General features: G+C 53.3%; 9 protein-coding genes across 10 annotated transcripts; 6 read left to right on the plus strand and 3 right to left on the minus strand.

Moving 5' to 3' along the window:
• Nucleotides 1–51: 51 nt before the first annotated feature.
• Nucleotides 52–1938, plus strand: PV07_01987 (uncharacterized protein). Its single transcript, XM_016388571.1, has 2 exons — nt 52–243; nt 301–1938. The coding sequence occupies exons 1-2, from the start codon at nt 177–179 to the stop codon at nt 1617–1619; spliced, it is 1386 nt and encodes a 461-aa protein (XP_016255499.1). The 5' UTR covers nt 52–176; the 3' UTR covers nt 1620–1938.
• A 344-nt stretch (nt 1939–2282) lies between these two features.
• PV07_01988 (uncharacterized protein) lies at nt 2283–4550 on the plus strand. Its single transcript, XM_016388572.1, has one exon. It carries the CDS (start codon nt 2509–2511, stop codon nt 3685–3687), a length of 1179 nt encoding a protein of 392 aa, XP_016255500.1. The 5' UTR covers nt 2283–2508; the 3' UTR covers nt 3688–4550.
• On the minus strand, nt 4550–8212 carry PV07_01989. 2 transcript variants are annotated; one of them, XM_016388573.1, is made up of 4 exons: nt 7962–8212; nt 6808–7854; nt 6574–6760; nt 4550–6523 (listed from the first exon to the last, which is right to left on the minus strand). In XM_016388573.1, exons 1-4 carry the CDS (start codon nt 8037–8039, stop codon nt 4953–4955), a joined length of 2883 nt encoding a protein of 960 aa, XP_016255501.1. In that variant the 5' UTR covers nt 8040–8212; the 3' UTR covers nt 4550–4952. The 2 variants fall into 2 exon arrangements, with proteins under 2 accessions (XP_016255501.1, XP_016255502.1); XM_016388574.1 differs by having other exon boundaries at nt 6808–8212.
• On the plus strand, nt 8090–10067 carry PV07_01990 (uncharacterized protein). Its single transcript, XM_016388575.1, has one exon. It carries the CDS (start codon nt 8285–8287, stop codon nt 9791–9793), a length of 1509 nt encoding a protein of 502 aa, XP_016255503.1. The 5' UTR covers nt 8090–8284; the 3' UTR covers nt 9794–10067.
• Nucleotides 9825–11923, minus strand: PV07_01991 (uncharacterized protein). Its single transcript, XM_016388576.1, has 2 exons — nt 10690–11923; nt 9825–10630 (listed from the first exon to the last, which is right to left on the minus strand). Exons 1-2 carry the CDS (start codon nt 11822–11824, stop codon nt 10593–10595), a joined length of 1173 nt encoding a protein of 390 aa, XP_016255504.1. The 5' UTR covers nt 11825–11923; the 3' UTR covers nt 9825–10592.
• A 600-nt stretch (nt 11924–12523) lies between these two features.
• Nucleotides 12524–14855, plus strand: PV07_01992 (uncharacterized protein; the record flags this gene model as incomplete). The annotated part of the gene is made up of 3 exons (XM_016388577.1): nt 12524–12784; nt 12838–13051; nt 13105–14855. The coding sequence occupies 3 exons, from the start codon at nt 12524–12526 to the stop codon at nt 14853–14855; spliced, it is 2226 nt and encodes a 741-aa protein (XP_016255505.1).
• A 630-nt stretch (nt 14856–15485) lies between these two features.
• PV07_01993 (uncharacterized protein) lies at nt 15486–19036 on the plus strand (the record flags this gene model as incomplete). Its single annotated transcript, XM_016388578.1, has 1 exon — nt 15486–19036. One exon carries the CDS (start codon nt 15486–15488, stop codon nt 18651–18653), a length of 3168 nt encoding a protein of 1055 aa, XP_016255506.1. The 3' UTR covers nt 18654–19036.
• A 141-nt stretch (nt 19037–19177) lies between these two features.
• PV07_01994 (uncharacterized protein) lies at nt 19178–21836 on the minus strand. The gene is made up of 3 exons (XM_016388579.1): nt 20060–21836; nt 19826–19969; nt 19178–19750 (listed from the first exon to the last, which is right to left on the minus strand). Exons 1-3 carry the CDS (start codon nt 21795–21797, stop codon nt 19608–19610), a joined length of 2025 nt encoding a protein of 674 aa, XP_016255507.1. The 5' UTR covers nt 21798–21836; the 3' UTR covers nt 19178–19607.
• Nucleotides 21837–22314: 478 nt separating this feature from the next.
• PV07_01995 (uncharacterized protein) lies at nt 22315–24354 on the plus strand. Its single transcript, XM_016388580.1, has 2 exons — nt 22315–22991; nt 23040–24354. The coding sequence occupies exons 1-2, from the start codon at nt 22548–22550 to the stop codon at nt 24180–24182; spliced, it is 1587 nt and encodes a 528-aa protein (XP_016255508.1). The 5' UTR covers nt 22315–22547; the 3' UTR covers nt 24183–24354.
• The last annotated feature ends 291 nt before the right edge of the window (nt 24355–24645 follow it).

The following is a 24645-nucleotide window of genomic DNA, read 5'->3' on the forward strand; positions in this document are numbered from 1 at the left end:
AAGCCACGCGGAGTGCATTTGCAAGAAATTGTGGAGAGCTGGAGCAACGCAGTCCTCGGCCTTCTGCACTTTTCCCTTCCCTCCTGTGTCAAAACAACGCAGCGCAGCCCTTATCTGCGCATAGAGAACTGTCGGGGTCATTTGTTTGATCCAGACCATTACTTTATTTGTCCATCATGGACTACTTTAAGTCTCTTCTCGGCCCAAAGCCTTCCCAGGCGCCCGTCGTCGCCGATGATGCAGGTGAATAGACAACACTCCCCAACACCACGTTCAAACTCACTCATGCCGGGCCTCTAGATTTTGCAGATTTCGCAGCTGCTCCTGCGCCTTCGCCGGCCTCGATCCCTGTCTCTCCCGCCGATGCGCAAGCTGCTACTGCAACAGGAGCTGCCGTTGAAGGCCGTCCAGTGGTTTACACGAAATGGTATCGCGTGTGGGAACGGACCCAGCTGTCCGACTTCATGATGGAGGGTGTTCTTATACCTTTTATTCTTCTGGCCCTTCTGGTGCATTTCTGGGGAACGAGGACGAACCGGCGCAAAGCAAAAAAATGGATGGCCGTCCATGCCCCTCTTTTGGAGCGAGAGTTTGCGGTCGTTGGATACAGTGCGATCCCGAATGCTGAACCCAGTGCAGAAGGCGGAGTGTCTCCTGGGGATGTGAGCTTGTTCAAGGACATTGTGAAGAACAAGGGAGATAACATCTCGGACGAGCTGCTGAAGGAGAAGGCCGCATGGGAGTACGAGTCGTATGCGACCGGACGACAAAATGTGGCATTTATGGATGTCAAGATCTACTTGAAGAGGCGCATGAATCCCATGATGATGCTGGCGGAGGAACTCACGGGAATGTTTATTGAGTCGATCAAACCCAAACCCGAGAGGATGGAAGCCGTCATCTACACCTTTGACGGCAAAGAGAAGGAATTCGTCCCACCGTCCGTTCCGGGCTCTGAGGAAGCAGGCAAGACAAAATCCGTGGGGAACTCAGCCTACGACCCGTTCGTCTTCGCCGTGGTCAACAAGTTGGCGATGCGCAAACTCCGCGAGGAACGGTACGACCTGTCTCTCACGTTCACCAAAGACCACGCCAAACTCCCCGACTGGGCTACATGCATGAGCGAGTCGGCCGAAATCAGTGACTGGATGCTCACCAAAGAACTGGTCGATGCACTTCATGAAGCTGGCCCAGACTATTTCCAGTACCTCATCATCACGGACCAACCTCATGACAAACCCACCAACTTGAACGAAACGGCGCCGAAAAAACGTCTCCACATCTCGCTTCGTCTCCCTTCGGATGGCAACTACCTCCCTACCCTGCCTCTGTTCGCGGCTTTCCTCCGCTTACCCGACGTCCTCGTCTCGCAGTCGCACCTCCGACCTGAGGTGCTCAGAAAGATCAACACGATCCGCGAGCAGGAAAAGAGCAAGCTCAAGAAGATTTCGGACAAGGAGGCGGAAGAGGAGAGGCTGAAACAGCTGGATAAGATGAAGAAGGAAGAAAGAGAACGGAAGATGAAGGGCATGAGCGCGGAGGAGCAGAGGAAGTTTCTGGAAAGGGAGAATGAGAAGATGCGGAAGAAGCAGGAGAAGAAGATGACGAGGAGAGGCTGATGCGCAGTCTGCAGAGAGAAAGGAAGGACAAAGGATCCATGACGGATGTGACAGTGATGAGTGGCCGATTCTTCTCTCGCCCTTGGTCTTGTCACATTTCTCACTATATTCTTGAGCACATAATTGCCCCCGAAGATACTCTTTCTTCGATATAGAGGTGCACATACCCTTCGACTGAATGTGTACCTGATGAGGCCCAGTTCCCAAGCGGATCTCTTCCCAACCTCCTCCACGTCAATGGCTGCGTGCTGTCAGAATCTTATCGACGGAAGTGTACGGAGTACGAGTCCTCCGTAGTATCGCCGTAGCAGGTGCCTTGTACCCCAGATCAGCCTTTTCCCTAATGATCCAAAATTAGGAGGCCTCGAAGGAGTGGGTTGGTGGGCTGTGTTCGGGGCCTGAATGCCAGGCCGAAACCACATCCGCCGTGCAAACTCCACCAAACATTTGCACGTCCGGCGACCTATTCACCTCGATTGGACACATCAACCCCCCCGTTTCAAGCTTGATTCTCCAGCCCGGTTTGAGACTTGGAGATCGCCTTGCCGGATCTGGGGGCGAGGCTAGACTCTGCCACCGCCCAATGTATCCGTACGCGCGGCTGGTGGCTCTCGGTTTCATGCACAAGGCTTCTGGCTCTTGTCCAAGCCTCAGCCGCTGCGAGGCCATGCCTGAGGTGCTGTATCAAGGTCAGAAGCTGGGCTTCGGAACTTCCCTCTCTTTCACTTTGCATTGTTCTCTTCTTCCACTCTTGCCTTTGTACCACTCGTTTGTTTGGTGATATCCTGGACGACTTGACTGCTACACAGGTGGGATAGAGACACCTCACCGCGAACGAGAAGCACCATTACAGCGGAGTGTAACTATACTTCTCTGACCTTTGGCAAATATGCATTTGCGGCCCTTGCTGTCCTTCCTCCCCTTCCTCAGCCTCAGCATTGCTGCTTCGCTCGACGTACCGGTGTTGAAACGCCAATCGACCGCATGCAACAACTCTCCTTCTCTATGCTCGAAAGCCTACAATAGCATCGTCCATCTGGGTGCGCACGATTCACCCTTTGTCCGAGATGCCTCGACGGGCTATTCAACGTCTGGAAACCAATACTACAACTCGACGGTACAACTCTCAGCCGGTGTCCGTCTGCTTTCGGCCCAAGTCCACAAATCCAACGGCGAATACCACTTATGCCATTCTTCCTGCGATTTGTTGGATGCGGGAATTCTGTCAGACTGGCTAGAAGAGATCAAGACATGGCTGGATAATAACCCGAATGAGGTTGTCACCATTCTCCTTGTCAACTCGGACAATGCGTCCCCAGAGGACTTGGGGGCACATTTCACAACGGCACAGATCACGAACTACGCCTACGTCCCTCCTTCCACGAGCACGCCTCCCGCCTCGGGCACCTGGCCAACCCTACAAGAGCTGATTACTGCCAATAAACGGCTTATGGTCTTTGTGGCATCCATCTCGGATCCCGCGTCCATACCCAGCCAGTATTCGTACCTGATGGACGAGTTCACTTTTATATTTGAAAACCCTTACGACAACACCTCCCCTAGCAACTTCAGCTGCCTCCCGGATCGGCCCACTGCCGTCCAGGGGAACACTGAAGCTGCCATTGCCTCCAACCGGATGGCATTTACCAACCACTTCCTCTACGAAGAGGGCCTGTTCGATATCGAGACTCCCAACGTGGACAATATCACCATCACCAACTCGCCAGGCAACAGCATTGGAAATCTCGGATATAGCCTGTCCCAATGTAACTCGGCGTACGGCAAACCGTCGACGTTCGTCCTGGTCGACTTCTTCGACCAGGGCCCCGCGATCGCCGCCGTCGATGCCATGAATGGTGTCACCAACCCCGTAGGGCGTACCGCCGTGCCTCCGAGAGATAGCGGACAGAGTTCTGATCCAAGCGAGTCAAGCTTCCAAGGCGTGGTCAACCTGGTGAATGAAGTCAAGGACGGGAAAAAGCCAAAACTGGGGGCCTGGATTTGGGCGGCTGGGCAGTGGACGTTCGGCGGCATCAATCTGAGTGGCGGCAACGTCTTCCAGAAGTGAGGGAGTGCATGTGAGAAGAGAAGAGTGGATTGAAGAGACATGAAAGAAGGAGACACCGACTAGTCCAACGGTATCCGCGACTTGGCCTTGCACGGCAAGCAGGATGTCGTCCTGGACCTGCACCGGGTGCGCACCTCCGACTTTTGGCGGACATGGATCTGGCTATCTCGCATGGCCACCATCCTCCCACCACGAGCACCACAAGCCCCGAGTGATCTCAAACACGGACTTGGCGCCATTTTGGAAGAGTCAAGTTGGAAAATCAAGGATCGACGGCAAGATTCCATATCTAATCCCGAAACGAAAACTTTCACGACGACATGACACGACACACAACGCCCGCTCTGGCACTGACTTGTTGGCCATATGCACGGCGAGCTATCCCACCTCGTTGGCCCACAAGGGTCGACACGACATTATATTGCACTGCATTGCATAGCGAACGGCGTCTTGTTTGTTTGTTTGCTTGCTTGCTTGTTTGTTTGTTTCGCCACCACCTGAATTTATATCGACTTGGATATTTGAAGAGGGGTTTTGATCTGGCGATGGATACACCACAAAAGCGAGTCTCGAGTAGATTTTGTCGCTCAACCGTTATTGTGGACGAAATAGGGGCATCGAGATTGTGAATGGAATTGGATAGGGATAGGGATAGGAATAGGTACCGAGATTACGAGTGGCATCGAGACTGGATATCTAGCAAGGATCGGGATACATATTATAGGTACTCCGTGTACGTATAGGTATCTGCGTACAATTCAATGTGCGGCGAATATAGGCGGGTGGCCACTTGCTTTCACAATTCGGGACACGAAATCAAAATGGTTCGTTGATACCTACGTAGGTAGGGACATTGATTCATGGCTTTCTTTCGTACTGGTTCTGCTTCTGGTTCTGATATTTGTATTTTTATATTTTTCTAGAACTTAGTCACTCTTCACCCGCCCTGTCACGTTGGGTGGTGCAGCTCTCTCCTCGAGAATCCATCCACGCTCTCAATCGGCCCCTGGCAAGAGAGACTACGCCTATCTGTGTCGAGTCCTCGACATTGCCATCCATAACCATTGCACGGCGATATCCTGATAGATGGCTGTCTACGTGTCTAGCGACCTGGGATGATCAAAATGGCTTTTACCACCAACCGCAGCAGCGTGTCCATCCGACTCGGGAGCAGCTACGACAAGCAGTGTCAAGATGACCTGTTGGATATCAAAAGCCCCCTTTTACAATTTTTTTTTCCATCTTCACACCCATTCCGTCAAGCATCACAACCTCGCAAACACCCTCTTCAGAACCTCTCGGCCCTTGTACAGGTTCTCCACCCGCATCCTCTCATTGTCCAGGTGCGCGTTGTCGCTCGCCTGACCCATGGGGAACATGGCGGCCGGGGCATCAAACTCGTGTTCGAGAAACGATATCGCGGGGATACTGCCGCCTTCGCGAATGAACAAGGGTTCTCGTGGCAGAGTTGAAGGTGGGAAGAAGCCCGTCGTCGCGAGGGAGGAGGCCCGGCGATGGGATGTGCGGGTTGGAGTTTCTGTTGATGCTGATGATGAGGTGGTAGCTTTGGAGGACGAAGGGGTTGTCGTCGCCTTCGACGGTGGGAATGAGCTTCCCACGGTGTCAGCGGTGCTGCCGACAGTGGACGCCTTGAACGTTCGTTGCTGATGCGCTGCAACGTCAGGATTCCAGACGTCAATGATGGCGTCTTTGAGAGCCGTGTAGATCTCACAATTCACATCGGCAAGCCAGGGATCTGCTTTCGACGTGATGGTGACAGTCAGAGAATTCGAGCTCTGCAGCTTCGCGAACTCGGCATGTAGATATTCTGTAAGCGACTGGGCAATCTGCTCCGCCGTCTGGGATGGGACGATTCGAATGGAAAGTGTCGCTTTCGCGGAGCCAGAGATGGTGACGGCAGTCTTTGCCTCAGGCACTTCGATACGGTGCACAGTAAGATTGGGATAGCGCCACCGTTGCATTAGCGAGAGGGCAAAAGCCTTCTCATTTTTGATCTCCGGGTGGCCAGGTAAAAGCGAGGAGGTAATGGATGCATAGGCCTTCACTTCTGATTCGGACAGCTCATCAACCGTGTCGTAGAACTTCGGAATCGTAACTTTGGTTGCGGAAGACCCAACAAGAGCAGCAAGTAAAACCGTCAGATCCTTGAGTGGTTCGTGTTGGACAGACTTCCCATCCATTCCCGAATGCAGATCTGGTCGGTTAGAAGTGACAGTGACGCTGGCATGAATAACTCCACGCATGCCAAATGTAAGACAGGGGATGTGGTCATCTAGCCAGTAGCTGTTGGATAGAAGAATATAGTCCACCGGACCAATGGCGTCGTGGGCCGATTGAACGGCTTGGCGGAACCCTCGGGAGCCAGCTTCTTCGTCGCCTTCAAGCAGAAACGTCACATTGCAAGACAGAGAGCCGTGTTGGACCAAATCGGCCACAGCATAAATGGCGGCTAGGATAGGACCTTTGTTGTCGGTTACGCCACGGCCATAAAGGTACGCGTCTAGTGGCTGAAGAACGAATGGATCTCCGTTCCATGTTGGATTTGAGCTGCTGGTGTCAAACTCGGCATCGACCACGTCATAATGGCCGTAGAAAAGAATTGATTTTGTTGATTTGGTAGGTTTGGATGCCGGGAACCTTGCGAGTAATACCGGGTTGACCCCTTCTTGGGGTGATAGGAGGCGGGTTGTCGCACCAAAGGCATTACATTTCTTGCGAAGAAATGTGATCGCTTCATGGCAGTCCCGAACACACATGGGGTTCAAGGCCACCGTACGGTATGCCACAAATTCTCGAAGAGCGTTGACGAGTTCATCTAAGTACTGGTTAGCAGGAGATAGAAGGTTGCACGGGGCTAGATGTTACCATTGCTCCTCGCAGATGCGGCGATGGAGGCATGGGACCCAGGCTTGCCGCTCCAGAAGGATACCACACTGTCGTTTCCTCCCGTTACTAGCATGTCGTGATCCGGGGTTGTTGTCAAGCCCATCGCTAGGATTTTTCCAGCAGCCGCCTGCCACGATTCGAGCTCTGCGAAATGATCGTCGTACCGCTGACAAGATGTCAATGACTGGTCGCCCCGCTGGATGGTTGGCTTACCTTGATCCAACCTTGGCTGGTTCCGCACAAGATGCTCTCTGTGCTCACCAGGATCTGACTGACGTCGCCGTGGCCCACTTGGAGCTTTTGCACGAGTTGGTTTGATGCCAGGTTGTAAATGTGGGCGCGCCCATCCGACAGACCAGCATAAAGGAAAGAGCCACGGTATGAGAGACTCAACACATTCGAGTCTGCATTTTTGAATTTTGTGATCTGTCTTGGTCCGGCTCCAGCCAGATCTTCAACCGACCATAGTTTGATGGTTCCGTCGCCGCCACCGGTGACGAGGACTTCCTCATCTCTGCCACGCGTGAAAAGCCCTTTTACCAGTAGCATACTGTAAATATAGCTTTTGTGAGCGTAAGGAAGATAGTTGTGGCTAGGGATGGTCAAGGCTCGACCGCCCTGGTTATTAGGCCCATTGCTTGCACCCTCATCTGCAATGACATTGGCTATCCCGCCTGGTCCCAAAGAGTCGAAGAATCGATGTTTGCGAGAGCCGGGTGCAAAGGTGGACGCTGGAGATTTGACAGCGAGGTCGGTATTGAGCTTGTACCACTGAATGCTGGCATTTTGGGCGCCCCAAAACAGAGTCTGGACCTTAGTAGAGTGGACCACGCAGAAGACATCGCCAATCTCGAAGTGCGAATATAGAGAATAGAGTCTCTGTAGCGACTCGGTGGACCAAACATTGACAATGGCATCGGCACCAGTGGAGAAAAGAAGCGTCCTGTCGTCCGAGAGGGATAGACTGAGGACACTCTCTTTGTGAGCAGGGACTGTAGCTAGAAGCTCGTACGTCTCGAGGGACCAAACGACGATGTTGCCCCCCTGGGTGCCGGCAAAGATCACATCATCGTCGACAGCAAGAGCCTGAACGCTGCCGGGAGCCTTGATCTGATGGAGAGGATGCTTCACGGGTGGTGATTGAGATCCGAGTGAAGTCGAGGCAGGCTTCTCGGCCTCAGGGAGAATGCGCTCATCGGAGGGTTCAATGCCGTCGGATGCGCTTGAGGCCGCAGAATGTGATTTGTGAGGTGACCCGTTCTGCTGGACCGAATCAGTTGGGGCCATGGACGAGAGCATCAGATGATTTGGAACTGGAGAGAACAAAGGCGATGGAGATGGGCTGGTGGCTGGTCGGAAACTCGTACCTCCGAATCCTCTTCCCAGGGCGACGGACTTGGGCGCGGCTGCGGCGCAGGGACTCCAGAGTCGCCGATCTGGCACATGATCGAACCGCGTCTCAGCAACCACTGTCAATTGTTCGCTTTTCCCTCAGGTGACTACATTATATATTCCTCCTGTTCCTTCTTCGAGATATGCTTGCGCGCAGTTCAAGCAATTAGACCGAGACAAGTCCACTTCATCCAACAGAAAATTCTGAAAGCCTCCGACTTTCGCCCCCTTCGCCAGTCGATGGCGTGATCTCGCATCAGCTCGCCTACTGTGTACAGCCTTGCCGACATTGATCGAAATGACCTTCAAGCAGCCCTCAGCACTCGGCCCTTTCAAGCCGACACTCATCCTCCACGGGGGGGCAGGCTCCCTCTCCCGTGCAAATCTTCCTCCGGATCTCTATGCGCGTTACCGAGCCTCCCTAACCAAATACCTAACTGTCACCCGTGAGCTTCTCAACTCGGGTACATCCGCCCTCGACGCTGCATGCCATGCAGTTACTTTGTTGGAAGATGACCCTTTATTCAATTGTGGCCGCGGGTCCGTCTTTACCGAGTCAGGAACCATCGAGATGGAAGCCAGCGTGATGGTGTCTTCCGTCGACCCCGCCGGACCCCCTGCCGGTGGAATCAAACGTGCTGCTGCTGTCAGTCTCATCAAGAACACGAGGCATCCGATCCTGCTTGCCAAGGAAGTGCTCTTGGAGCCAGATGAAGATGGCGGCCTGGGCGGCACGAGTACGATGCATTGCCAGCTGAGCGGGAGAGCGCTCGAGGAATGGGGCTGGCGGAAGCGGGGGCTTGAGAAGAAGCCAGACCGATGGTTTTGGACCAAAAAGCGTTGGGAGGAGCACAGGAAAGGGCTTCACCACGACGATTCCTACTCATTCAACAACCTCGTTGCCTCGCTCGATCCATATACCGAGTCACCCTTCGAAGATGACGACTCCGAGGTGGATGAGATCCCTAGTCAAGGCACAGTCGGCGCAGTGTGTCTAGATTCTTGGGGCAATCTCGCCGTGGCAACGTCGACCGGTGGACTCACAAACAAGAAAGCCGGGAGAATCGGAGACACGCCTACGATTGGCGCCGGATTCTGGGCGGAAGCCTGGGAAGAAGATTCTCTTCACCTGCCCCAAGTTCGACAGAAGTCATCTTCACGCAGGGCTTCGGGACTCGGAAAATTGCCTGTCCTGGACCAAATCCTGTCACACGCAAATGACTCCTTGGGAGCTTGCCTCAATCGCTCTGAAGCAACACAAACCTACGACCCACTAAACGAAGATCCCCCAACATATACTACAAGTATATCAACATACCAATCCTACCCACCCCCTCACGTGCGCCACCCCTATTCCTCTTCTGGTCAACCTATACGAAAACGCCGTCGCGCTGTAGCGATGAGCGGCACCGGCAACGGAGATTCCTTCCTGCGTCTCAACGCCGTGCGTACTGTCGCTGCACACTGTCGCCTTTCAGGTCCGCCCTCCGTATCACTGGCCGATGCAGTCAAACTGGTCACGGGCCCCGGGGGCGAGCTGCAACGCTCAGCTGGTGACCGCTGGGGAAGGACAGGCGAAGGACAAGGCGGCATCATCGGAATTGAAGTCATCGATGAGCTGGACGAGGAAGAACCTCAACCATGGACGGATGGCCTCAAGAAGCGAACCGAGTGGGAAGGGTCGAGGAAGAAGAGGGGCCGGGTGGTGTCCGACTTCAACTGTGGCGGTCTGTTTAGAGCGTATTACGAACTTGACGAATCGGGCGTGGAGATGCCCAAAGTCATGGTCTTCCACGAGGAATATTGATGGGAATCTATCCCCAGGCGACCATTACACACAGTGGTCAGATACTTAGATTTAGAGTTCTAATATTAATCATGATCTAGAGCAAGATATAGATTGTGATGAAACGCTCAGCGCTGTGGTACGAATGTGATGGATGGAACCGGGAATTTTCTTTTTCAATGCCTTGGCAGAGATAGATCAATCCCTCCGACATATCCTCTCTTTTGCCCATCTGGCAAGATCTAAGTGGGAGACCGTGTCCCAAGAGATGCCCGGTATCATCATAGTCTCCTATGGACCACCATGGAGCTCGGGCTGCTTTATTCTCTCCTTGATCTTGATCTCGTCTTCGTGTATAGCCGCCAAGCGTCGGTTTGGAGAGCACATGATTTCCTTTATACAGTGTGGTCTTCTCGGCCCTGGCATCCTCTCTCAGCCGACATTTCCATCGTTTCTCCATCGCCGGAACCGTGCTGCCGTGGTGGCCACCAGTTTTGAGTAAAGCGTCGCTCTCCAGTCCGTACATGCAGTACCCTGCCGTACTCCGGCAGAGGTCTCATACTCGTGATGACCTGGTCGCAAGGCCTGCGCTGGTTTGACGAGGATGGTTAGATAGTTAGAGACTTGGTCCGGCGGAAGTTAGATCGCTCGTTAACCTTGATGTCTGCCCATGGAAGGCGGAACGTCTTTGGGGGCCGGCGGAGCTAGGGACGACATTCCAAGTCGATATCATTGACAGCAGTTGTGTGAGTCAGGGACGCTGATTGGGCATGTCATGGCAACGATGTCCAAGGTGAGGCTATTGAGCATTGGCCTAACCTCAGTATTCCAATGTTCTTTTAATAGCGTCATAGATCCCTGTACTTCGGTTAGTCCCTGCATGTTGCTCGCCAGCGCTCACCAGGCGGTGGACTTACTCGTAATGTCTGGAATGTTAAATTTCTCGAAGATCAGCCCTGGATGCGTGCTCCAGCCCGTAACCCTAGCCACAGGAGCCTCCAGTCGGAGGAATGCCCCTTCTTGTATACTTGCGGCAACCTCGGCTCCTACACCGGCGTTGTACATACTCTCATGCACCACAACAGCGCGGCCTGTCTTGTTCACGCTCTCCATAATGGTAGCTCGATCCCAAGGATAAATGGCCCTCAGATCAATGAGTTCGATACTCAGACCTTTGACTTCCTTCTCCAAAGCTTCAATAGCAGCAGCGCAAAGGTATAACGGTTGGCCGTAAGAGATGACTGTGAGATCTTTGCCCTGCTTCAGGACCTCTGCTTTGTCTAGTGGCAGTGTGTATGGATCTCTGGGGACGAACTCCTCGGCGGCGCGGTATAGGACTTTTGGTTCCATGAAGATGACTGGGTCGTGAGAGTGAAGAATGGACGCTGTGAGTAGTCCTTTTGCTTGGCTTGGTGATCGAGGCATGATGACCCTGAGGCCGGGCACATGTGTGAAAAGCGATTCTGGACTTTGAGAGTGGTAGAGAGCACCATGGCCGACGCTACCGCACGGCATTCGCACCACCAAGCCTCCACAGTTGCCGCCCGTCCCGCCTTCTCTGTATCGAAATTTGGCGGCTTCATTGACCAGCTGATCAAATGCTGGGAAGACGTAATCTGCAAATTGGATTTCGGCGACAGGTTTCATGCCCTCAGCCGCACAGCCAATGGCAAAACCAACAATCCCTTGCTCAGACAGCGGGGTGTTGAACACTCTACTGGTGCCAAACTCATCCGTCAAGCCTTTTGAACATCGAAAGACGCCACCAAAGGCGACATCTTCGCCAAAGAGGAGCACATTCTCATCACTCTTCAAAGCATGATGGAGAGAGGCATTTATGGCACCGTGCAGGTTAACCCAGTCGACCGGTGCATCTTGAGCGAGCCCGTAGGCAGTTCTGGCACTGTTCTGTGACTGGTGGAGGACGGCTGTCTTTTTGAAGTCGATGGGTTTGTTCAAACGCGCTTCGGAGGACGCTTGACTGGCGTATCGAAGCTGAGTTGGTGGCTTCAACGCCCTGGAAACCGTGTTGAGCCTGCGACCGGCAAACATACTGAAGAAATGACAACTTTACCCAATCTATGTCACAGAAAGAGAAGCAGAGGGAGCAGATATTTTGAAGGGGGCTTCTTGTTAGATGGCCACATTGATCCTGAAGCCGAGAATAAGCGCACCTTCGCTGCGCTCATAACCGTCGAGGCCGTCTCTCCGGAAATCGGAAAGCTGAGGCTGTGCACGTGGGGTCCCTCGCACAAGTTGCCTTATTAACCAGCTGGCGAGAGGTGCCTTGCGCCATCCGCCATGACGCGGAGTTCACACTGCGGGACGTAGATGCACTGGTTGCTTCATGTATCAAGCTTTAGAGAACACCAAATAAGCATCGCAGGCTGGGAAGGGGACCGCAGAGGAGGTACTAGTGACCACAAGTAATACTTACGAAATCAGATTCGCAGCCGCACCACGCTGTTCTATCCTCCTCCACGAAGTACGCCTTCCGCCAATCATTTCGCCATTCGGCCCACGCGTGTCTACAAGCCCTCAGCTTCACCTCTGTGCTTCTCGCTACTGACCTATATCTGTATTGCTCAAAGAGACTCCACGACATACTCACCTTAGAATCTATCAGACACACGTCACCACTCACGAAGCTGCGAATCGAACGATTCCAAACCGAAGCATTCCCAAGTCGAGATCGAGAAGCTCTATCCACCTACAAAGATGTCGGAATTAGCATACCACGCCTGATCAACCATGCAACCACAAAGACCAAACCCCTCCTTGCATGTGCGGCCCATTGTCTTGGGGTTCGCCAAAATCCTATTTCTCTCTCTTGGGCAAATACCCTACGTTCAAGCCGCGCCGCTCTATGCTGCAAAGCTACTCTCCACCGCCGACGAACCAGAAGGGAAAGATCCGGATGACCCAGGGCTATGGATATACTTGACTGTTGCAGCAGTGCTTGTTCTGTTGGGAGGGGCATTTGCTGGGCTGACAATTGCGTTGATGGGCCAGGTGAGTGGAAGAGAGTCAAGATATGATACCCAGGCACTAATACTGGTTCAAAGGATGAGATATATCTGCAAGTCATCAAGGACTCTGGTGAAGGGAAAGAGAGGGCACATGCTGCCAAGGTGCTTAAGTTGCTCCGGAAAGGAAAGCACTGGGTCCTGGTTACATTGTTGTTGAGCAATGTTATCACCAACGAAACTCTCCCCATCGTGCTCGATCGGTCGCTGGGCGGCGGATGGCCTGCCGTCCTGGGATCGACTGTCTTGATCGGTGTGTTCCCTCTCCTCAATGTGGAAACCTACCCTAGCTAACGCTCTTTGCAGTCATATTTGGTGAAATAGCTCCTCAGTCCGTCTGTGTCCGCTATGGCCTCCCCATCGGCTCCTGGATGGCGCCATTCGTCCTGATCCTCATGTACATTCTGGCACCTGTGGCATGGCCAACCGCTAAACTACTTGACTATCTCCTTGGAGAAGATCATGGAACAACCTACAAGAAAGCGGGGCTGAAAACACTAGTCTCCCTTCACAGGAATCTTGGAGAAGCCGGTCAACAGCTTAATGCTGACGAAGTCACAATAATCAGTGCTGTTCTTGACCTCAAGGACAAGCCTGTTGGCAGCATCATGACTCCGATGGACGATGTCTTCACCTTATCCCTTGACGACGTGCTAGACGAATCTACCATGGACGACATTCTGTCACAGGGCTATTCAAGAATACCTATCCACCACCCTGATAACGATTCCAACTTCGTAGGCATGTTGCTGGTCAAAATGCTCATCACATACGATCCAGAGGACGCAAAGCCTGTCCGGGACTTTGCTTTGGCCACTCTACCAGAGACTCGGCCTGACACTAGCTGTCTGGACATTGTAAACTTCTTTCAAGAAGGCAAGTCCCACATGGTTCTTGTATCAGAGTATCCTGGAGAAGATCACGGCGCTCTGGGCGTTGTAACTCTGGAGGATGTTATCGAGGAGCTGATTGGCGAAGAAATCGTGGATGAGTCCGATGTTTTTGTCGATGTACACAAGGCGATTCGACGAGCCATGCCTGCACCAACCAGGCGTATCCCAAAGACGTATTTCCTTCCCGACGAACCTTCGACAATCAATGGCGCTCCAGCTGACTTGGTCAACATTGACGAAAGCGAAATACTCTCGCCCGAGGACTTACAGAGGGCTAAAACCGCAGATAATCCAACCCAGAAACCAAAGGGCCCGGCTGGCGCTAGAAGACGCTCGAGTGCAGGAAACAGTGTGGGTGGAGACGGAAAGGCTGGCCGAAGAGCCGCAAGCACAGATGAACTCAAGGAGCATCTCAAGCACCTTGGACCCTCCAACCTGGCGAGTAGGCCAAGGTCTACGCGTTACAATACGGTGAAAATCAAGCCTGGCAACAGCACTGCGGCCAAGGAGGATGAAACCCGAGCGACCCCAGTGCGGCAGATCTCCGAGAACGTTTCTGAATATCAAGGTGGCATTGGGGAAGGCCTGCTCAGCTCGGGCGGTAAATCCGCCTCTGGTGGCGTCCAAGCCTTGAAGCAGGGATATGGCTCTCTTTCTGGTTCGCCCAATGAAAGAAGGCCGAACAGTGCAGTTAAGGGATTGCAGACAGACTCAGCACATGAACAAGATTCCAAATACGACGGCACCGGAGCCAAAGATATACAACAATCCCGACCGCCTGCTAGAACACTCGAAAGCCAGAGCACCATTGGTAGTTTGCCCGAGTCACGAACTCCGTCGAGAAGTCCCTATTATCACTCCAAGGGCCCAGCCCGAAGTGGTAGTATCACAGAAAACATTGTCGACACTAACGGTTTCCGAAAGGTTGTGCTTGAGATGACTTCAAGCAGCGAGTCGAACGAGGAAGAAGAGAATTCGGGGGCTAACAAGGGACATCACACACACGATGAACGCAAAAACCTATCAGGGATGAAACTACGAGGCGGCAGCCATGAACACCTCCCCGAACCCCATGATGATGACTCCAAGAAGAAAAAGCGCCGGCGAAGAAAGCACGGCCACGGACACGGAAAAGGGGAACGTGAACCACTGTTGCGCGACTAGTAGAGCTGGTGGCCACTCTGGAAAAGCAAAACAACATGGTGATATTGTTCTATTGCACGGCCTGTGATGCGCAGTTCGTGATCATGCGTCCTCGGAAGGGGTTTGACATTAAAACAATGGGCACATTGAGAGAAGAGGTCTGGCAGAAAACAGTCCAAGGCATTGAATTCACTTGATGCATGAATAACAAACAAAGACTTCATTCATTACACCGTCTATTCACTGCCTCACTCACACAGTCAACACCTTGGCGTGGTCCACGTTGTCGAAAATTATTCTGTTTATATTTCTGCCTTCCATCTCTTCAACAAAGACACCATCTTTCTCTCCTCCGTGAACGTTTGCCCTCTGTTGTCTCGCTGGTCCGAATCAACACCACCAAAGCCACCACAACTTGACCACGCCGACCACCAAGACCTCATTTTAACCCAAGACACCCTCTTCTCCCTGGGGCACACTGCCCATATCACAAGTTCACCGCCCTCGGTCCAGTCACGACCACAGAGCCACCACCACCACCTCCCTCCTCTCTTCCTTTGGCGCAGTGAGAAGCGCAGACGACAGCAAGACCCTCCCAAGCTTGCTCAAGTCACCCTTCACAACCACATACCCAAACTCTACCACTTCGACATGGCGGCCGAGACCACGACAACCTTTCCCTCCCTCCAGGAGTACATCAGCCTCGTTATGGCTGAAGAGATGCCCTGGGAAGATGTCACGCTGGTCGTGACCAAAATGTGCATCTTCTTCATCATATACCACCTCGCCCGCCACCAAGTCCTCTCTGCCATGTATGAGGCAGTACAGAATCCCGAAGTCGGCCTCCCACAACTCCACGACTCGGTCTCAAAATACCTCACCCATATCCTAAAGACTCTTCACGTCGGCGCCTTGTTGCTGCTCATGGCACTGGTGCTAGGAATACCCGGGACAGCGATCGTCTGTTACCTCTTGATCATCTTCTTCTTCCTCCAAGAATGGCGTGGCGCAGCCACGAAAACTTTCAACTTCATCACCGCCACTTTGTCAAGTCTCTTTCAAAAATACAAGGACTCTGTCGACCTGGTCGCTCTCCTCTTTGGAACGATCTTGTTCATTTATAGACTCTGCTCCAGCACTTGGCAAGCCCTTTACTCTCTCAAACATCTCTGCGCCCACATCATCAACAGCCCACATTGGAGTACGCTCAAGAGCGCCTTGGACTCAGTCACTTGTCCCGCCTTGAAGTATCTTCAAAAGCGCACACAATTCGTCGCCGCCCTCGCCAATTCAACCTCGGAGCTTTTGTTCCGACTACGGGGCGGCCGTGAAGCCCTCAGAGCGGCGTTGGAGAGGAACGCCCAACTCTGTGAGGAGAATGCGCGGCTCGCAGCAGAGATTGCGGCCCTTCGGCTCCAGGCGACGCCCAAGGACAAGCAGGGGATCTGGATACATGAGCGGCCGTCCTTTCCAGGACAGTCGCATAGTTTCCAGGTCGAGCTTCTCAGTAAGCTCCGTCGGGACTGTCGGGTGGCGCAGAAGGAGAGTGAGCGATGGCGGATGGCCTGGGAGGAGTGCCAAGGCCGCATTGCTGAGCTCGAGGCCTGCGACGCAGACGCAGATGCGTGCGTCCTGGCTGCCACTTCCCAGAGAGATGGGCGCATCCGAGCCTTAGAGGCCGAGAAGACTGCCGTCGCCGCTTCGGCGGCTTCGAAAGTCAATGCCATGGCGTCGGCGCTTGAAGCTGAGAAGGCCGAGTCCCACAAACTCAGGTCTTCTCTTGAAGCTCAAGTGGCCAAGTCTGGCGATCTCGAGTCTCGCCTTGGATCTGAGAGGGTGGTCTCTCAGAGACTCGGTGAGGAGGCTGCTGTGCTTCGGCGTGGGAGGGACGCCGACTCAGCACTCCTCGAAAAGGTGAGGATGGAGGCGGCCCAGGCCGAACGAGCAGCTGCGGACCGGGTCCGCGGACAGAAGGATGCTGAGATCAGCGTCCTGAAGGCACAGCTTGCGGAGGCTCAGGCCAACGCCGCGGTGGTCGTGGTGGACACCGCAGAGATGGGGGTTCAGACCGATCTTGCTGCGGAGGCATCTCCGGTGGTAACGCCGGTAGATGTCAATGATGCAGGCACTCAGACCGAGTGTATCGGTCCGGACACCCAATCTCAGCACGCCGCGTCTGAGGACTTGGAGTCCGAGCTGCTCGCGAGCAAGAAGGCGCTCGAGGAGAAAGGCAAGGAGCTGGCGGCGTACCAGCAAGCCTGGAAGAAGACCTCGGACGACCTCATCAGCTGCAACACGGACCTACAGAAGGCCGTGAAGGAGACAACTGAGCTGCGTTCCCGGAACATGAAAGGCGGCCAAGAATTGCAACAGAGCAAGCGAGATGTGGAGCAGCTCAGACAGCTGCTGGCCCACCGCGAGCAGGAGGCTGCAAACCTCCTGCATCAGCTCACACACTGCAAAGAGAGCGCCGAGAAGCAGCAGCCAGTTGCGGAGGAGGTGAAATACTGGAGAGGCCGAACGGAAACACTTTCGACTGAGATGGCGAACCTGCGTGCCGAGAACCTGAAAGCCAAGGGACAACTGGACGAAGTCCAGGAGAGATTCCGGACTGGCGAAAAGCAATACTATGCACTCCAGCGCGATATGAGGCAGCAACTGGACACGAAAGAGAAATCCTACAAGGAACTCGAGAAACAATTGAAGGCAGAGCTCGAAATGCGTGCCAGAGATGTTCAGGTCCAGGCTCTCATGCAAAACAGCCAAGTCGAAAGCTTGCAGAAGCAGGTCATGTCCAAGGATTTCGAGATTCGCGATCTAAGACAACAAATCGACCAGCACAAGATGGATTCCGAAGTCGCAGTCACCACTCCAAGATCAGACCGCATAGGCGCTTCCCCCTTTCCCACACCGATCAAGACCCCTATCTCTAAACTACTCGAGAACAAAGTCCGCGAACATGCAGAGGACATGAAGAAGCATGCGATCGAGAAGCAGCAACTTGAAAGCAGAATCGCAGCACAAGCGCAGGATCTCCAGAAACTGTGGGATACCAAAGATCAACTCGAGCAAGACAAACTGAGATTGGAGGCCGAGAATAAGAATCTTCAGGACCAAATTTCCGACGAAGCCATGGACGTTGCTTTTGCCAAAGAATTCCTCGAAGAAGACAAAGAAGACATTAAACAAGCCCAAGAAGAGGCTCAAAGTTGGAAGACGCAGTTTAACGAGGCGCAGGTGTCGGTGAAGAACATGCAACTCGACTTGCAGTTCAAGGAAGGTCAAGTGGACGCAGCACGCATGCAAGCAGATCTGTACAAGAAACAAGCGCAGAATCTCGAAGTCCAACAAGCACCGAACAGCCAGCAGGGTAATCCACCGACCCTACGACTGAGACCTCATAAACGCAGCGCCAGCCTAGACAGTCAGGATGAAAAGCCGGGTCAGGACATAAAGAAGATTTTGACCAAACGTCAATTCAAAGGATTGCTGCCGTCATCTCGACTTCACCAAGGACACATGGTTCAATCTCAACAGGCGCAGGCACCTCGGCCACCACAAGCGCAGGTATTCCAACATCTCCAAGCGCAGGCAAGTCAGCCATCACAAGCGCAGATATTCCCTCCTCTCCTCCAAGTGCAGGTCAGCCAACCTACACAAGCGCAAGTACCTCAACCTCCACAAATGCAAGCAAATCAACTTGCACAAGCGCAGACATTTCAACCTGCACACGGACAAGCAACTCAGGCCGCAACATCGGAGACTGAGCAAGCCGACGAAAACATGGACGAGTCATCCATTATCTCGGAGGAAGAATAAAGAGAGTCGCGCAACACATGCACACGAACCATAGGCTTACAAAAGCACTCACAAGGCAGCCAAGTACGGACTGCAACTTTCACTTTGATGAATATGACGAAGAGTCAAAACGGACTCGGTGGAGGATCAGGGACTTTCAAATCGAACACAAAGGAATCGCGAAGCGACAGACCAAGCACAAGGCATTCAAAGAAATGCATGATTCCAGACAAAGAGTCAGAACGGACTCGGTGGAGGACTATGGGTAAATTCAAACCGGATTCAAATTGGAATCACGGATCGGCAGGCGAAATCACACAAAGCATTCGATGAAAGAGTGCATTTGGACATCGCATTGCTGAAACAGGAGGAGTCAAAACGGACTCGGTGGAGGATGAAGGATTACAGAGCTGGCATGGAGCAGAAGTCAAAAGGCATTACTGCACAAAAGAGTGCCCGGAAATCGCAGGCGATCACAGAGCTCCATTGTGAGGTGCAACATTCAGATGAGACAGTGTACAAAGGAGTCATAACGGACTCGGTGGAGGATGTAAAAACTGCCAAAGGAGCAGAGAAGGGGAGCCAAATCAGCTTGATGAATGTGCACAAGTTCCCAGATGAAGGAACACGATCGTGATATGCCTCGAATCCCATGAGAGCCAGATAGAAATGAAAAAGGATCTTTTGATCACCATGACGTCCCTGTTTCTCCCTCGTAGCCATTCTTGTAGATGATGACCTGCGTCCAGGTTCTTACCGCCTGCGACCGGCACTCGGACTACTCTGGATAGCTTCAAATGCCCTATTCCGCCCACAGGACTCGTGTTGGCTCTTGCCTGCGCTGTTTTCGAAACCAGTGCGCTCGGAGATCTTCCATTATTTCCATGTTTCATCTTCCCTGCTGCATGAGACGGACACAACGCCTGCAAGACCCAGAATGCACTGGCCCGGTCGACTGCTGTCGCCTTCGGTCCTTTACTTTCCAAAGCCACCCTCAAAATCTCCCCTGGTGACCCGCTCCAAATTGATCGCCGCAGACACATACGCCAAGTGGCTGAAGGCCTGCGGCGTGTTGCCCAGTTGTTCGCCGGAGAGGGCGATTTCCTCGCTCAGCATGCCTGGGAGTGCACAGGAGGGGGTCAGCAGTCATCATTCAGTCAGCTGCGGGTGGTTTTTTCGGTCGAGCCACTTACCGACGTGGTTGCGGAAGTTTGTGACCGTCTCGAACATGGTGTTGGCGAGCTCCAGGTACTTGGAGTCGTACTTTGCCGCGCGTATCAGGGACTCGATGAGCCATAATGTGCACATCACGAATGTGCCCTCGCGGCCGCCCACGCCTGCCAGTCCCTCGAGTCAGTATCGATAGTGGGTGATAAGGTAACAGTGCGAGGTATAAGAAGAGCGGGTTAGGATACAAGGGTACGCACCATCATCAGTCTGCTCGTGGTCGTACCGAAACACAAACCCGGCGCTTGTAAGGCCACCTTTCTCCGGCGTGCGCAATATCCGGTCCAATGTGCCCACGAACTGCGGATCATTGGGACTCATGAAAAACACCAAAGGCGCAATCAACACTGCGGAGTCCAACGTCGTGTTTGACTCGTAGCTCTGCACGAAGCAATTCATCTGGTAGTTGAAGCCCTTTTGCATCACCTCCTCGTAGATCGTGTCTCTTGTCTCCATCCATTTATTGCGGTTCGGACAAGGGAAATTTCTCTTCTCCGAGAGGCGAAGGGCGCGGTCCACGGCAACCCACAGTAGGATTTTGGAGTAGGTGAAATGCTGCTTGCGGCCGCGGACCTCCCAGATGGACATGTCTGGTTCGGTCCAGATCTCGCAGATGAAGTCGGTGAGGTAGCGGATGTCGAGCCACTGGGCGTACGAGATGGGCTTGCCGTGCTTGTTGAAAAGGTAGATGGAGTCCATGAGTTCGCCGTAGATGTCGAGTTGGACGTGGTCGGTGGCGGCGTTGCCGATGCGGACCGGCACGCTGTCTTGATACCCACCGAGATGGTCGAGCGTGAGTTCTGGCAGGCACGTGGAGCCATCGATGCCGAACATCAAAGGGAGATGGTGCCTCTCCTCGGCCGACGACTCGGCTTTCTTGCGCCACTCGGCAATGCGGGCGAAGATGAAGTTGATATATGCTTCGGCCTCGGCGGGGAAGCCCATCTTGAGGAACACATAGACCGTGAAGCTGGCGTCCCGGACCCAGGAGTAGCGGTAGTCCCAGTTCCGCGGCCCGCCGATGGCCTCTGGCAGCGAGAAGGTCGGCGCCGCGACAATCGCCCCCGTAGGGTCATAGGTAAGCAGTTTGAGAATGAGCATGCTCCTCTCGACCTCTTGCTGGAAGCGCCCACGATATTGGCACGCGCGCACCCAGCTCGTCCAGAACTTGTAGGCGTCGTTTTCGAGGTTCATCACAAGGTCCTTCGTGAGGTGGGGAGCGACGTGCCGGTTGCACATGATCATGAAGATTTGCTGGCCCTCTTGGAGGTCGAAGCGGGCGCGGAACAACCGCGTCTTGCTGTCGGTGGAAGCAGTTTCGCCGAGCTTGAGGGGTTGGAACATCTTTGGTGGCGAGCTAACCGGCCGGTCGTGGGTGCAGTATGTGGCGTGGAATTCTGGGATGTCGGCAGATCCCTCCCTGCCGGGGTCGTCGGGAACCCAAGTCAGTGTCTGGTGATGGGTGCCGTCTTCACCCTTGACCTCGGAGGCCCTCATGGAGCCCTGGTCTCGCGCGTAATCGGGTCGGGGACACAGTTCGATATCGATGGACATCTTTCCACGGACGCACTCCAGCTTCCTCACCAAGGTCGAACCGCTCCATTTCTCTCGCAGGACTTTGTTATGCTTTGACACGGCGAAGAAGTCGGTGAGATTGACCACGCCGTCTTCGTCAATCCATTTCGTCTGGAGAAGGTTGGAAGATGCTCGGTAGTTCTGTTTGCACACGGTGCTGCTTTGCGGGCTGATTTTCCAGTGCCCGCCCCCACCATCGGTGGTGTCAAGGACATTGGCGAAGATAGATGGGGAGTCGAAGTGAGGCCAGCACATGAAGTCAATGCTCCCATTCTTCCCAACCAGAGCGCAGGTTCGCATATCCCCGATGAGCCCATAGTCTTCGATCTGGAGGAGTTTCGCCTGACGCGCCATTTCACCCATGGTGAATACAAGTGGGCTGTGGGACCTGGAAGAGAAGATGGGCAGAGCAAAGAGAGAGGTGGCAGGCCTCGAGAGTAAAGACAAAGAGATGGGGAAGAGCTTCGGCGTCGAGAGTTTCACAATGGATCACGGGGACATACCGAAAGAGACAAATACGGGATGACTAAGGAAAAGGGAGGGCAGAACAAGCAGAAGTTGAGGCCCAAAACCAAAACTAGTGTGTCTGGTATTTGCCTGATTCATCAATTTGATTCTGGTCAGCCACTGACCGTCGCTTGTGTCACTCACACGCAGGATGAAGTAATCTATCGAACTTGGAGTTGGTTCAAGGTTGTGGAGTCCGAACCAGCTGTTGCTATGCGATTTGAGGTGGGTTGTTGATAGACCCTTTGTGTAGCTGCTCGGATAGACCGTTCCGGCACTAAAAGTAGATCCAGTCACGTGTGCACCTAAACTGGTCTATTGCCTCTGTTATGGGGTCCGAATTCGACTCGCTGACACCAGATCTCCATATCACCCCTGTCTCTCAACCAAGGACGACCCTCATTCATCACAAGCCGTCATCTTGGATCTTGCTCCTCCTCTGTTTCGTCGCCGTTATTCTCATCCTTCTCCTGCTCTTACTTTAAGCTTCAGGCTACCAGTCATTCGTTCATAGTCCGCCACTCTTTCCACCCGCTGTCCTCCTTCCAATGACTTGATATCCCCCTTCCGCACTCTCACTTCCCTGCTACGTCTCACATCCATTCCATGGATACCGCACCCTACAGTGACCACACTTCAAGACCTTCGTCCACCGCTCCGCCGACAACTCCTGCTGACAACGACTCTCTGTTCATCAACCCTCGTCGTAAGTACAAACGGCGAGGTACTGGCTCCATCTCCGACACCAAAAGCGAAGGCTCAGAAGATGAGGCAGGTTCCTCCATGTCGGAATCAGAAGAACATGAGCTAGGGCTGTTGGACTCGGACGTGGATGTCGATGACGACGGAGAAAGCGGGTTGAACAAACATGACAGACGCAAATACATCAAAAGAAAGAGGCGGCGTGATGGGCTCGATGCGAGAATCGCAGGCACACCGGGTATATCCAAGGATGAGGCACGGCAGGCTGACCAAAATGTCGCCCGCAACCTGGTCATCAATGCCGTCCTCATCGGCCTGTGGTATTTCTTCTCGCTGGCCATATCCATTGTGAGTCTCGAATTCTCGAATTCTGGCGAAAACTGACCAGCTGGGCAGTACAATAAGATGATGTTCTCATCCGACCACCTCGATTTCCACTTCCCGCTTTTCGCAACCTCGTTACACATGGTTGTCCAGTTCATCTTAGCCTCCTGTATCCTTTTGATATTTCCCTCCTTACGACCGTCTCGACCCCATCCGCAGGTGTACGGGAACGAAACGCACCCCTCTAAACCACTAGTCACCCCTCTATTCTATTTCACCCGACTAGTCCCCACCGGGACGACGACATCTCTCGACATCGGCTTGGGCAACACCTCACTTCGCTTCATCACCTTAACATTCTACACCATGTGTAAATCCTCAGTCTTGATTTTCGTTCTTGTGTTCGCCTTCCTCTTCCGGCTGGAAAAGCCGTCTCTCAAACTCATCCTCATTATCCTCACCATGACCTTCGGGGTTCTCATGATGGTCGCTGGCGAAACGGCTTTTCATGCTCTCGGCTTCGCGTTGGCCATGTCTGCATCCTTCTTTTCAGGCTTCCGATGGGCCTTGACACAAATTCTACTCCTCCGCCACCCTGCAACCTGCAATCCGTTCGCCACGATGTTTTTTATCGCTCCCATCATGTTCGTCACACTATTCTTCATAGCTTGCGTCTCTGAAACGCCCTCCGCGGTCATCACAGGCATTGTCCTCTTGGTTAGGGAACATGGGGTCGCCAAAGCGCTGCTTCTCCTGGTGGTTCCAGGATGCATTGCGTTCTGCATGATCGCAAGCGAGTTTACATTACTTCAACGTACCAGCGTCGTCACTCTCAGCATTTGTGGCATTTTCAAAGAAGTGGTTACAATTAGCGCCGCGGGCATCGTGTTCCATGACGAGCTGTCTATGGTCAACATCACTGGGCTGATCATCACAATCATCAGCATTGGCAGCTACAACTACCTAAAGATTGTGAAAATGAGGGAAGAGGCGAGAGAGAAATTGAAGAAGAGGGATGAGCAGCAGTATCGTGAATTGGACGATGAAGATGATGACGAGATCAGCGATACTGCTGCGGCCGACTTCGCGTTCCTCCATGACGCTACCAATACAGTACGCGACACGACTACGAGCTCTGGCTCGGGTTCGAGATCCGACCCCACACCGAACAATCTCCTTGGTCCCTCCGCGAAGAGGAAGGAAAATATAGAATAGAAGCCTTGTTCATTCAAGATGGGATTTTGTATGGTTTGCCATGAAAAAGGAGTAGTAGGAGCCAATATGTCTTTGATTTCTGGTACTGGATTCAAGCGGTGGCTTACGTCGCTTAATGGCATTACAAGCCAATCTGATCCGATCCGTAAAAATGTCATGCATACGATTCCGCCCCTCCAACTGAATATTGCCCGTTGTTCCTCGCAACTCAATCTTTGCCGCCAGCATCCTCCAGTCAGTGTTGCAACTGCATTCGTTTGACTTTGATTGTTTCAAGTCTCGTCATTGTTTCGCTCAGCTCGTCCGTGAGTGCTCTTCCTGCTTTGTCGTCCAAGTCTCCCAAGCAGACTTATGTCCCTCTGCCGGTACACAACTTTCCCAGCGCTTCTCCGATACCAGGGGCACCACCTATTCCAGATTCAGAGCACAAGGTCACGCTCCGAGAAGTTCAGATTTACCTGTC

The sequence above is a fragment of the Cladophialophora immunda genome (genome assembly GCF_000835495.1).
Source record: "Cladophialophora immunda strain CBS 83496 unplaced genomic scaffold supercont1.1, whole genome shotgun sequence".
In the NCBI taxonomy this organism is placed as follows: Eukaryota; Fungi; Ascomycota; class Eurotiomycetes; order Chaetothyriales; family Herpotrichiellaceae; genus Cladophialophora; species Cladophialophora immunda.

Coding starts and splice junctions, on each gene's coding strand:
- PV07_01994 (XM_016388579.1), bottom strand. CDS start 21,797: ATGGGTGAAATGGCGCGTCAGGCGAAACTCCTCCAGATCGAAGACTAT. Junction 19,970..20,059: donor CCACGAGCAGACTGATGATG/GTGCGTACCCTT, acceptor AGGGACTGGCAG/GCGTGGGCGGCCGCGAGGGC. Junction 19,751..19,825: donor AAACTTCCGCAACCACGTCG/GTAAGTGGCTCG, acceptor GTGCACTCCCAG/GCATGCTGAGCGAGGAAATC.
- PV07_01991 (XM_016388576.1), bottom strand. CDS start 11,824: ATGTTTGCCGGTCGCAGGCTCAACACGGTTTCCAGGGCGTTGAAGCCA. Junction 10,631..10,689: donor TAACATTCCAGACATTACGA/GTAAGTCCACCG, acceptor ACCGAAGTACAG/GGATCTATGACGCTATTAAA.
- PV07_01987 (XM_016388571.1), top strand. CDS start 177: ATGGACTACTTTAAGTCTCTTCTCGGCCCAAAGCCTTCCCAGGCGCCC. Junction 244..300: donor CGTCGTCGCCGATGATGCAG/GTGAATAGACAA, acceptor CCGGGCCTCTAG/ATTTTGCAGATTTCGCAGCT.
- PV07_01988 (XM_016388572.1), top strand. CDS start 2,509: ATGCATTTGCGGCCCTTGCTGTCCTTCCTCCCCTTCCTCAGCCTCAGC.
- PV07_01989 (XM_016388573.1), bottom strand. CDS start 8,039: ATGTGCCAGATCGGCGACTCTGGAGTCCCTGCGCCGCAGCCGCGCCCA. Junction 7,855..7,961: donor CCTGGGAAGAGGATTCGGAG/GTACGAGTTTCC, acceptor TCGGTCCAGCAG/AACGGGTCACCTCACAAATC. Junction 6,761..6,807: donor CCAGCCAAGGTTGGATCAAG/GTAAGCCAACCA, acceptor ACATCTTGTCAG/CGGTACGACGATCATTTCGC.
- PV07_01990 (XM_016388575.1), top strand. CDS start 8,285: ATGACCTTCAAGCAGCCCTCAGCACTCGGCCCTTTCAAGCCGACACTC.
- PV07_01995 (XM_016388580.1), top strand. CDS start 22,548: ATGGATACCGCACCCTACAGTGACCACACTTCAAGACCTTCGTCCACC. Junction 22,992..23,039: donor TCTCGCTGGCCATATCCATT/GTGAGTCTCGAA, acceptor CCAGCTGGGCAG/TACAATAAGATGATGTTCTC.